Source organism: Microtus pennsylvanicus, chromosome 3, assembly GCF_037038515.1.
Source record: "Microtus pennsylvanicus isolate mMicPen1 chromosome 3, mMicPen1.hap1, whole genome shotgun sequence".
NCBI lineage: Eukaryota > Metazoa > Chordata > Mammalia > Rodentia > Cricetidae > Microtus > Microtus pennsylvanicus.
Genome location: NC_134581.1, coordinates 81,696,868 through 81,710,700, shown reverse-complemented (window position 1 = coordinate 81,710,700; position 13,833 = coordinate 81,696,868). Strand labels below are relative to the sequence as shown.

Genomic DNA, 13,833 nt, shown 5'->3' with positions numbered 1-13,833 from the left:
CGACCAAAAAGTCATCATGAATACCTTCCAAAATTACTTCACCCAACAAAAAGCAGGAAGTAGTTTGGAGAGAACTACACCCAAATTTTCTAAATGAATGTTTATAAATATATGTTTACATTTAAAGGAGTATATGCTATAGAGGTGTATACTTTGCATTAGGATGAATCTTGGTTTATTGATACAAATTTAAGGTCGGTTTTGTTATATGTATATTTTTGTTCTTGATTAAGGTATTATGTTTGTGCAGCTCATTAAAATGTAATGTATAATTAAGAAATATAGGTCAATAGATAGTTATCTATAATAGTCAATCATGTAGAAGACCTAGCTAGGTTTTCTAGATATACAAAAATATATTTCAGATGAATAGATACTCTTTGGATCTTTCAAAGAGTACAGACTAAGATATTTTAAATGTTTTTAGAACTTAGGACTTTTAAGACAATGAGACACATTGTTCCTGGCAGCACCAACTACTACAAGTAGATGATGGGCATCAAAGAGGCTTCTTGTGGAGTTTGTTATCGATTTGAGCAAGAAACTTGTCCTTCCTGGACTTCTTGGTGGTATTCTGTTTAAACTGGACATGCAGGACACACAGAAAAATTCCTGCTGAAGTTGGCTTCAAAGTTCCTGTTTCATGGTAGAGTCTGCTAATCATTCTGCAATACACAAAATAAAGTAACTGACAAAATGCCATTATAGGTGAAACTGCCTATGAAATGTTCTGCTTCGTGGAAAAGTCTGCTGGATACTATTGGCCTGTAGGCTGAAGATGGATGCCCAATCAATAGAGAAGTACTTTGGGTGACTATTCAGCCAGCAAGATTACTCTGTCAATTCTAGTTTTCAAAGTTGCTTACAATGCACTTCTTGTTTATTTAGGTAATGTTATATTCTTCTGGAATCTTTGATGGAGTTTAAGAATAGATGGTTATAGTTTTCCTTAGTTATGACAAAAGACAAAGTAAATATAAATTTTATAACTATAATTTTGCTTGATACCTATTTTGTTATATGTAGTTTTACTGTGTTAAAGTTAAAACCTTTCTTTTTATTTAGACAGAAAAGGGAGGTGATAAGGGATTCACTTCTGTATGCTGTGAATATCATTGGTTAATGAAGAAGCTGGTTTAGTCCTGTGCAGGGCAGAATGCTGGAAGAAAGAAGGCACAGTCAGAGAAGCCATGTAGACAACCTAGAGACAGATTCTGGATGAAGCTTTACCAGGTAAGCATCAGCCACATCACAATACACAGATTAATTTCTTTCCCCAAAGATTTTAAATTCTTGTCAGATAGGTCTTTCACTTGCTTTGTTAGAGTTACCCCAAGATATATTATATTATTTATGGATTTTGAGAAAGGTGTTATTTCCCTTGTTTCCTTCTCAGCCAAATTATCATTTGTATATATAAGGGCTACTGATTTTTTTGTGAGTTAATCTTGTATCCAGTCACTTTATTAAAGGTGTTTCTCACCTGTAGGAGTTCTCCAGTAGAATTTTTGGCATTGATTATATGTATACTATCATTTTCTATTTAAATAATGATATTTGACTTCTTTTCCAATTTATATATCATTTGTATACATTAGTTGTCTTATTGCTATAGCTAGATATTCAATTATGATCTTGATTATATATACATGCAGAGTAGTCTGCCTTATTTATTACTGATGGGGACTAAGAATTCCTGAAGTGGAATTGCATTGATTTTTTTTTTGCATTCAATTAGTTCTGCGTACAGGATTGTTGTAAATTGCCTTTATTATGTTTTGGTCCCTTGAATCCTTAATTTCTCCAAGACTTTTGTCATGAAAGGGCACTGGATTTTGTCAAAGACCTTTTCAAATGAAATAATCAGTTTTCAAAATCTTAGTTTGTTTATTAAATTAATTAATTGAAAGATATTTTAATTCATTGTTCCTGTACCTTTGAGATAAAGCCAACTTGATCATGATAGATTACTCTTTGTTATGTTCTTGGATTTGTGAATATTTTAGTGAGTAATTACACATCAAGTTTATGAGGAAATTGGTCTGTAATTATGTTTCTTTGAATGTGTAATTTGAGAAACATAGTGACTATGATATCATAAAATGACTGTGACAGAGTTTTTTTTCTATTTGTATATTAATTTGATAAGCATTGGTATTAGCTCTTCTTCCAAAATCTGGTAGAATTCTGTAATAAAACCTTCTGGGCTTTTGGAGGGCATAGGGGATAATGGGAGAATTTTAATGTCTATTTCATTCCCTTAGGACTTACAGTTCTATTTAAATTGTTTGTCTTATCTTCAATTAACTCTGGTAAGTTGTATCTATCAAGAAAGAGGTTCATTTCTTTCATATTTTCCTATTTCTTTTAGAGTTTACAAGTATAACCTTTTTGAAATATGACTTAATGTGACTGGAGGTGTAACTTCCTTGTTTATTTTTTGAAGTTGAGTTTTCAAGGAGACATGGGCATGCTTCCTAATGCCCTGTCCTTGAGGATTATAAGGAATGCCTGCTTTATATGCAGTGTTCCATTGGGAACAAAATTGCTGTAATACTTTACTAATATAACCAGATTTAATATCCATTTTAATAATTTTATGAATTTTCATATATGAAAAACACCTTAAGCAATGAGTTAGCATTGCTTAGTGACTTCTTCAGTTTGTTCAAGCACAGTGGTCTCCTGTGCATGCATTCAAGTGTACTTCCCACTTTCTCTTCTATAATATTCATTGTGGCTGGTTTTATGTTGAGGTCTTTGATTCATTTGAACTTCGGTTTTTTTGCATGATGATAGTTATGGATCTATTTTCATTCTTTTATATGTTGATATCCAGTTATTCCACAACCAATTTTAAATATGCTTTCTTTTTTCCATTTGATATTTTTTTGCTTCTTTGTCAATAATCAGGTGTTTGAAAGTGTGTAAATTAATATCCAGTTCTTCTATTCAGTTCCACTTGGTCCTCCTGTCTGTTTTTATGCCAATACCCAGTTGTTTTCAGTACTGTTGCTCTGTAGTAGAGTTTTAAAGTCAGGGCCTATGATGCCTCCAGAAGTTCCTTTATTATACAGGATTATTTTGGCTATCCTGGGTTTTTTTGCTTTTCCATATTAAGTAGAGTACCATTCTTGTAAGGTCCTTAAAGAATTTTGCTGGGATTTTGATGGGCATTACATTGAATTTGTAGATTGCTTTTAATATGATTGCCATTTTTACTATGTTAATTCTGCTTACCCAAGAACATGGGAGATATTTCCACTTTCTCCTTCTTCAAAAATTTAAAGTTCTTGTCATAGAAGTCTTCCATTTGTTTGGTTAGATTTATTCCAAGATACAAAGAACTCAAGAAATTAGTCATCAAAAAAACAAATAATCCAATAAAAAAATGGAGTACAGACCTAAACAGAGAACTCTCAACAAAGAAACCTAAAATGACTGAAAGACACTTAAGAAAATGTTCAACATCCTTAGTCATCACAGAAGTGCAAATCAAAACAACTTTGCGATTCCATCTTACACCTGTAAGAATGGCCAAGATCTGATGACAACATATGCTGGATGTATCACTCATAATTGATTTCTAGCCATAACTAAAGGACATTGAGCCTATAATTTGTGATCCTATAGAAGCTAAATAAGAAGGTGAACCCAAAGAAAAACATATAGTTATCCTCCTGGATATTGGAAGTAGACAAGATTGCCGGACAAAAATTGGGATCTTGGGGTTGGGGTGGGAGGGGAGTAAAGGGAGATGGGAAGAGAAAAGTGAGAAGGGGAGGATGGGGGGAACTTGGGGGAATGTGATGGTTGGGATAATGAATGGGTGGATATGGGAGCAGAAAAATATATATCCTAATTAAGGGAGCCATCTTAGGGTTGGCAAGCGACTTGACCCTAGAGGGGCTCCCAGGTGTCCAGGGAGATGTCCCCAGTTAGTTCCCACCCACTGAGACAGTGGGGCTGATCTATGGGAGCTCACCAAGGCCAGCTGGACTGGGACTGAAAATGCATGGGATAAAACCGGACTCTCTGAACATGGCAGACAATGAGAGCTGATGAGAAGCATTCTATAATATTTAAAAATTTCTGAAAAATATTGAGTAAATGAATCTAATAAGATGTATTTTCCTGACTACTCTAGAGTTATGATTTTAATCTCTGTTGGGGTGAACAAACTAGTCTCCATATTTCCAAAAGCCTCAGGACCAAGTTTTACTTGCCACTTGCAAAATCACTAAAGCTGATATGTAGTAACATATGATCAACATTCTATATTCAACAGGGCTGAGGGATCAGGGTCTCAGTTTCAGAACTATTTTTGTAGTTGACCTAAGTTTAGGTTAACATGACCAAGAGCTTCTTTCAGTTCTACAGTTGAAAACAGTCTCACTTTTCACAGCCACCTGAACAATTATGCCTTCTACATTCTGAAAGTGAACCCTGATCTTACATATGCCAGCTTCAAACTGCATGATATCACACTCTCTAAAGATTTACATTGTCAGGGAACAAACACTTTAAAGAGAAAAAAATTGTATTTTCCTGCCAGTTAATCATTTTCTAATATCTAAAATTGTACATTGGTGTTAAAATTTTATATGCAGAAACTATCTGTATTAAAACCATTCTTCTGTCAAATGAAGTCTGAGTAGAATTTGAGATCCTACATTTCTTATAAACTAATGAACAGTGTTATTAGTTCAGTTCTACATTATAGTTAACCCACACTATAGCAGTCTTAAAAAGCAAAAGACATTTAGAACATTACATCTTGTGGAAAAACGCCTAAAGATTTGAAATTAATAAAACAATTTCCTTTTATGATATAACAGTTTTCTTTTATATCATATACAAATCTGTAATCTACATTTTTGCAGACTCATTTCTCATCTACCCAAAGAGGTAGGATTATAGGCAAGTATCAATGTACCAATTTATCAAATTATTTATTTGTCTGTATATTTGTATTCATGTAATATAGTTGTGTGCACATGTGCATGCATGAGTATGTGAAGGGTAAAAACAAACTCTGGTGTTGTTCCTTAGGCTGTCTATTTTCATTGGTGTAAGGTCTCTAACTAACTTGTAAGTATCTAAGTAGGCTACTCTGGGTGTCCAGATTGTTCTAGGAATCTAGTTGTTTCTAACTCTGTGCTTACAATTTCCAGTCACTAGTACTTCTAAAATTAGGTTTTTGAGAATCAGCTTCGATCCTGGTGCTTATAATCAAGAACTTTAGCAAATGAATTGGTTTTTCCATACCTTTTTTAAAATTATTTTTCTATTTTTTAATATTCATTATGTAAACAGTGTTTGACCTGCATATATGCCTGCATGCCAAAAGAGGGTAGCAGATCTCTTTATAGATAGTTGTGAACCACAATGTGGCTGCTGCAAATTGAACTCAGAACCTCACAACCTCAGAAAGAGATTGGTCTAACCTCTTCTTGTTGATCTAAATTTCTTCATTCCTTTTTATTTAAATATTGAGGAAACCTGAAAAAAGCAGACTGGGCTATGAACATGTGTGTGATGTTTTGACATCCAATAGAATAAAGCCAGAGCAAGCACATTTATAATAAAATGGTATTTTAAATTCTTCCTTTTAGTAACCCTAACCTAGAGTTTTGAGAACAAGATCACTCAGAAGTTTCAGGTTTCCTTGTCTGACCCCTAATTTTCATTCAATATGCTCATGAGTTCATGAGTGAGGTTTGCCATTATTGAGAAAAAAAAATGCCTATTTTATCTTTCTTCCATGTGAATAAGCGATACAAATGGATGCTACAATGAACAACTATAACTTCTGAATCTGAAACTCAGGGAGGTTACAGAGAAAACAACATACCATAACTCTAAATTAAGAAGAAATATTACTATAGAATTATAGGAAAAATGAGGAGTCATATAGCCGATTGAAGAATATTGCACAGAAACCATGGAATGCATTGTGCCTCCTTTCCTGTTTACCACTGCCTTTCTAATTTAAGATATTGGAAACACCTTGTGGGTGGGATGATGATAGAGCCTACTTTCTGTTGGTATATGTGCTATTATAGTGCTTAATAGTTTTCAATAATAAGACTTATGCAATAATCCTATTGTATAATATTTTATTACAATTGCTTCCCTTATAGAATTGATAGTATTTTTTGAATCATTTGCTAATTGAACAAAAAGACTTTCTAAAAATCATTGAGGTAACAAAAAACATTGCAGAAATTTATGCATCTTAATAAAGTTATGTTTGACTTGTGTAAGCACAGCATAGATGTAAGCATAAGCAACCAAAAAAAGGCTTCGGAAATTTTCACAAGGAGATGTAGCCACTATATTAATAAACTCTGGTTATACAAAAGAAAAGCACTTTTCCATTGATAGGAAGGTGAAAATCCACTTCTACCTTTGGTACATTTCTTCCTCTTCCAAACAGCCATGTGCTAACAATTGTCTCACATCTAATGTTACTAACTTCTGTATGTAGGCTACATCTTCCAACGACTTGCAGAAGTTATATTGTTGCTAATGAAAATCATTCTTTGTTGAGTCAAAACTTACCTTTTGAATTAATTTTCTTAGGGAAATTTTGACATCATTATTTCTCAAGCTGTAGATCATGGGATTCAACATAGGCACCACAATGGTATAAAACACAGACGACAATTTACTTTGCCCCAGGGAGCTGACTGATGGTGGCTGAAGATACATGAAAGCTGTGGAACCATAGAAGAGAGCAACAGCCAATATGTGGGAGCTGCAGGTGCTGAAGGCCTTGTGTCTTCCCCCAGTGGATTGAATGTGGAGAATGCTGACAATGATGAAGATGTACGAGCTAAGAATGGTCACAGCTGGTACAAGAATGTTAAATGAACCAAGGGACCATAATAGTACTTCATTGATAAAAGTACTAGAGCAAGAGAGCTCTAATATTGGGAAATAATCACAGAAGTAATGCCTTATTATATTAGACTTACAGAAAACCAATCTTATCATGAAGAAAGCCGAAGCTGTGGCACTAAAGAATCCCATACCGTATACCCCAGCAATCATCGACAAACAAACTTGATAGGACATGGTTACATTGTAAAGCAAAGGGTTAGAGATAGCCACATAGCGGTCATATGCCATTACAGCCAACATGTAACATTCTGCAACAGCAAAAGCACCAAAGAAGTAGAATTGAGTCATGCATTCTGAATAGGAAATGACATTCTTCTCTGTTACAAAATTCACCAGCATTTTGGGAATAATGACAGTCGACTGACAAAAGTCAATAAAGGACAGACTGCTGAGTAAATAATACATAGGTGTGTGAAGCTGAGAACTAAACATAATCAAGATGATCATTCCTAGATTTCCCACAACTGTATCCAGATAGACTCCCAGAAAGATGAGGAATAGGGGCAATTGGAGTTCTGGAATATCTGTTAATCCTTCAAGGATGAATTCAATCACTTTGGTTTGATTTACTTCTTCCATTCTCTTCTGGAAACTTGATGTAAGAAGAAAATGTTATACAGAGGAAAATTTTGAATATTAATTCATAGGAGATGACCTATCATATTACAAAAGCATTTGTTCAACTATGTTCATAGCAGCATTATTTGTAATAGCCAGAACCTGGAAACAACCTAGATGCCCTTCAATGGAAGAATGGGTGAAGAAAGTGTGGAATATATACATATTAGAGTACTACTCAGCAGTAAAAAACAAGGACTTTGTGAATTTTGCATGAAAATGGATGGAAATAGAAAACACTATCTTGAGTGAGGTATCCCATACCCAAAAAGATGAAGATGGGATGTACTCACTTATAATTGGTTTCTAGCTATAAATAAAGGACATTGAGCATATAATTTGCGATCCTAGAGAAGCTAAATAAGAAGGTGAACCCAACGAAAAACATATAGTCATCCGACTGGATATGGGAAGTAGACAAGATTGCCGGGCAAAAACTGGGAATTTGGGGGTGAGGTGGAATGGGGCTAAGGGGAAATGGGGTGAGAAACGTGAGAAGAGGAGTATGGGGGGAGCTTGTGGAAATGGAATGGTTGGGATAAAGGAAGGGTGGATATGGGAGCAGAAAAATATATATCCTAATTAAGGGAGCCATCTTAGGGTTGGCAAGAGACATGACTCTAGAGGGGCTCGCAGGTGTCCAGGGAGATGTCCCCAGCTAGTACCTTGGGCAACTGAGGAGAGGGAACCTCAAATGACCCTATCCTATAGCCATAGTGATGAATATCTTGCATATCATCTTAGAACCTTCATCTGGCGATGGATGGAGATAGAGACAAAGACCCAAATTGGAGCACCGGACTGAGCTCTTAATATCCAAATGAGGAGCAGAAGGAGGAAGAACATGAGCAAGGAAGTCAGGACCACGAGGGGTGCAACCACCCACTGTGACAGTGGAACTGATCTATTGGGAGCTCACCAAGGCCAGGGCGACTGGGACTGAATAAGCATGGGATAAAACCAGACTCTCTGAACATGGCGAACAATGAAGGCTGATGAGAAGCCAAGGACAATGGCACTAGGTTTCGTACCATGTACTGGCTTTGTGGGTGCCTAGCCTGTTTGGATGCTCACCTTCCTGGTCCTGGATAGAAGTGGGAGGACCTTGGACTTCCTGCAGGGCAGGGAATCTGGACTGCTCTTCATTCTGGAGAGGGAGGGGGAATGGAGTGTGGGGAGGACGAGAGGAGTGGGGAGAGGGGGATGGGACGATGTGTGGGAGGAGGGGGAGGGAAATGGAAAATGGGGAGGAAGCAGAAATTTTTTTCAACAACTAAAAATAAACAAACAAACAAAAAAAAGAGCTCACTCTATATCCCAGATTGACTTAGATCTCACAATCCCATTTCTTATTCTTTCCCATGTATCAGTCAGTTCTTCTAATTTAATTCATTTTAACATTTTCATTTTTTAAAATATCCCATGAAACACCATTTGAATATATCTCACAAGAAATTAAACATCAAATTTATCATAATATCTCAATTAAAAATACTTCCTAAGTTGTTCATCGTTCCATAGATGTGGTAACTTTACAAATTTTATGCTTTCTCTAAAGTTTTCTTTTCTTAAAATGCATTATAGTTTTACTATTTTTAGTGAATCTACTTTAAAATTACATAGTATTGCATTGCCTAGATTTTCTTAGTAACTATCTTATTATAAATTTTCTTTGTAAAATTCATACTTTGAGAATGCCCTATAATGTGTTTTGATCATATTCAACCCCTCACTGAAATCCTTTAGTTTGAACCCCCTTTGTGTCTTCTTTTTTCACTCATAATGCCCAATTTGAGATTCCCATGAATTGTTAGATATGGAGCCTTCCACAAGTGTATGATAAACTTACCAGGGAATCATTCTTAATGAAAATTAGTCTTCCTCTTTCAGCAGCCATCTAATGCCAGTAGCTTTTCAGTTAGAAGAGGAAATTCCTGCCCACCTCCCCTCTCAATGCAGAGATTTGAACTCTATTGAGCATCCATAGGACTTAGGCATAGGACTGAAATCACTCTGAGTTCATAAGAACAGCTGTCCTTTTGTGTTAAGGACTGTGTTCCCTTTGATTCATGAAACACCTTGGGTTAATGGGTTTCCCCATTTGGAATTGCTGGCCAGTGTGATCTCACCAACTCCTGAAAATGTTATTGGTCTTTCCAGAGCTCATTAGAAGGACATTTTTACTGAGGGTACCCTGTACTTTGTCAAAGAACATGAAGATTTCAGAATGGTACTTGCCTATGAGTGTCATCCTTACTGGATACCTTTCACAATGTTGAAAGTTACATTGAGAAAATGCTCAAAAAACCTTATCCAGCTGGCACCTTGTTATCTGTAATAACATCAGGACTGGCAAGACATTCTCATTAGTAAATTAGTGGCATGAACATATAGGAATATTGGGCAATTTTCTGCTCCACAAAATAAAAAATAAAACTTTATCTGACAATATTGTCAGACTAAGAACCTCTTGATCTTGCTGCCCATAAATACACTGCATTTGCTTATGAATATTTCAGTTGTTTACTTTTTAATTATATTGTATAGATTTTCCAGGTAAACAATAACCTTTTTTGCTGTTGCTATAATAGCTATTGAGCGAAGCACTGTAATGCCTACACAAAAATTCTGATCACTTTTTTTATACTTTAAATATTAAAACGAGTCACATCTTTTCTCACTAAGCTATGGTGTATTTTCTATTTACTGAAATACTGTTTGAAGCCTGTTCTGTCTTACATAAAGGCATCACCAAAAGTTTTGTATTTACTAGTCTTTGTATGTCAGTTACTTTTATTTTGAGTTTATTAACATGTCTCATTATATTAAAACATTTCAATTAAATTTTTAAATTAAAAAAGCAATAGAGATAGAATAAATTATAAACAGCTTAGCCCAACATATGTAAACTCAATCTAATAAACACATTATACTCTGTATATTTTATGCAGTTCTGAGAGAACTTGAAGAAAACTCTGAGAAGCAAAGAACTCATCGTTGAAATGTTTTTATATTCAACAAGGTAAAAAAATGAAGGCTCACAGAATTATGCAGAGGTTTCTCATAATCCAATTAGGGGATTTCACATATAAATTTATAGCTATTAAAACACCAGTGTAATTTTTAAGCAACCCTTCTCTACTTTGGATCATTTCACAATTGAAAGAAAATATCAATACAGCATAATGTAAAAAAAATGTGTGTCTTAAAAAGTAACATTAAGAAAATCTAGAAACTCTGGAGGTATGGAATGTATACTACAAAACTTTCTTCTTGAATCTCTCTATGTGTAACAGTCATATGCACTATTTGCAAGTATTTTAATTTCATTTTATAGAGTGTAATTATTATTATTATGTTTAAATGATATGCATGTGCATTGGTGTATGTTAAGGCACACATGTAAAGTCCACACAATAACTTTGGAAATTTTCTTCTCACCTTCAACCATGTAGATTGTGAGGACTGAATGCAGGTTATCAGCATTGTGTGCAAGTGCGTTTATCCTCTGAGTCAACTTGTCTGTCCCGTAAGTGCCCTATTTCTAAGAGAATAATGTATGTAGTAGCTTTTCAATTAGATGTAAAACTATTGTGAATATGAAATATGAATTAATTGTTGTTATTCATCAAAGTTAACTACAATAATTCCAATAATAATAAAATTTACCAACGCAAAATTTAAATGTATATATGAAGAGAATAAACCTCGTTGCCCTTTTTTATATAGTCTTAGACTTAGTCCCAAGTGAAAGCTGAGTCTCCACATAACAACTCCAATTTTATTTTTACCTTTTCTCATGGTAACATCCACAGCTGTACATAATTTGTTCCTATTCTATTTCAGGATATATTGAATATTAGTATTATGTCAACTTTCCATATTCTAGACTCAGCTAAAAATTAATTGATTACATCAGTTAAGCCAGTGCCATTAGGTCATTTCTCATTTTTTGTATTTGGAATTTATGTTATATTGTAGGTAGACTAGTAGCTTATAAATCCATTGAAATATTTAAAATTATAAACACTACTCTTAATTTTTTTATTATAGAACATTTTACTCTATGCTAAAGATGATGATTATATCACTTCGGAAAGCATGTAGAGATCTGCACTGCATAAAGTATCAGAATAAAACTGTAAATCATAAAAAACAAAATTGTACATTTGGGGGGCATTAAAATAAGTAAAATCAGTCTAATCCCATGCTTCAAAGACAGTTTCTAGCATTGTTCTTCCCTACCCATTTTTTGCTTTGCTCCAGCTCGCTCTCATTTTTGATCTCCATCTAAATATTTCTCACTACAAAGGAAACGACTATGACCTCAGGTCATTGCAGCAGTAAAAGGAAAAGTGACATCCACTCTGATTTAAAGAACTCACAACCTAAATCTAGAGTACTAGCATATATTTATTGGAATGGGATCCAAATATGTGATAAATTTTGCAGATAAAATAAAGCTGGCAGGAAAAAGCAGTAAATTTGTAATTTAATTGATTAATACTGCAGCCTGGTGAGCTTAGGCTAAGTACAGAAATGTAGCAATACTCATAGAAATGTTGTACAATAAGCAAAATTTTGAGCTAGTTCACAACCATAAAATTTGGAAAGACATCACCTCTATTGAGTAAATGAATATGATGTTAATTATTTTTATTTTCTTCTTTCATAAAATGCTTTATTGTAATTATTTAAATGTCTATAGATTCATTAGGGTTCTCTAAAAATTTCTTTTGCTTACAAAGCATCTATGGTCCCCAATGATAATCAGGATGAATTGAAAATACAAAATATGTTACACTTAACCTTAGATGTTTCAAATTAGTTAACAAACCAAAACTAATTTAATGGGGCTATTTCATTCTGTAATGCCTCAGAAAAGGTCTTATTTTGTCATTGAACATAATTGCTTGAATTATTGTCATCATAATAGAAATCACAGATTAAGAGGGTTTTATGGAGTCTAACACTATGAAACTTTTTCCTTTTGGAGTTAAACTTGAGCCAGATATCACATATTTCCCAGGGTAAAGTGTACTTCTTGTGTTCAGCATGCCCTCAAAGTTACCTCAAAGACAAAAATAACCTGGGAAATGCATCCATAGACCAACAAATTTCATAAAATTTTCAAGACTTAACTAGGGACATACAAATTATAGGACTGAAAACATTTCCTCGTCTTTAAGATAAATGATTTGATGCCAGCCATATGAAAACACCAAAACATAAATCCTTACTAGGCCAAGGAAGTCCATGCATCCCTGTATGGTGCATAAAAAATAAACATCTGAAATATTATTTATGAATAAGCAGTGATTAAAGTGTGATAAAAATTCATAAAAGAAAAGCAATACACATTCTAGTTCAAAGGCATGCAATTTGAACTTCAGGAGAGATTCAGCATGTGCTGAGGTGCTTAGTTTATTCTTCATTCTTCTGTGGGAAACTTGGTAGTTCCTATTAAGAACCACAGCCCTCTTCTACTCATCCATTATGCTGTAATCTATGCCATTATCTATGTGTTCAAGAATTTGGAAACACTGTTATACACAGATGCATGCCATCTGTGTGGTGAAGACAATGATATATGTCCCCCTAAAGAAGAACAATGGCAGAACAAAAATAATTCAGAATATTCATTTTCTTAAGGAATATTGTGATTTCTTGGGACTTTATTATATGCTAAGGGAAGTAAATGGAGCTTCATTTAGTGTATGATAGCTAAGGTATTTAAGTATGCTAATATTAATTGAACAAAGAAATTAGGAACTTATTGTTGGGCATAAAATGTGTTCAGGCAGTGATGTAGACAATCTATTTCAATTTGTACACCCAATTTTTTTTGGCAAACATTTACTTCCTATTATACATTCATTAAAATTGAACTGACTTAACTTCCTACTAAATAATAAATATTCCTCCATTAGTAACTGAATAAATGAGTTAGTAAGTAGTATAGTACAGATTTTGACAGTGGTTCTTCTAGACCCATGAATCACTTCCTTTTTTTCTAACAGTCTCAGCACAAATTTTACTTCCCACTCACAAACTCTCTAATAAGGATTGCTCAGCATCGTGCAGTCATCACTGCTGAGGAACCAGGAATCTGTACTTAGTCTCAGAACTACATTTGATGTAGTTCTTAACAACCATAAGAACGTCTTCAGATCTAGAGCTGGACACACTCTCACCTCTTGCAGTTCTGCCTCCTATACTCTGAAGATGTACTTTAGAATTATATATGCCAACACCAAATAACTTATTGCACAGTCTCCAAGGATTTCCAACTCTCAGGGAGAAAACCCT

At 34.4% G+C, this 13,833-nt stretch overlaps 1 protein-coding gene across 1 annotated transcript; it reads right to left on the bottom strand.

Annotated features, from left to right (window-relative positions):
- Positions 1 to 6,528: 6,528 nt before the first annotated feature.
- Positions 6,529 to 7,485, bottom strand: LOC142846782 (olfactory receptor 8G50-like). The gene has a single exon (XM_075967590.1). It carries the CDS (start codon positions 7,483 to 7,485, stop codon positions 6,529 to 6,531), a length of 957 nt encoding a protein of 318 aa, XP_075823705.1.
- Between the last annotated feature and the right edge of the window lie 6,348 nt (positions 7,486 to 13,833).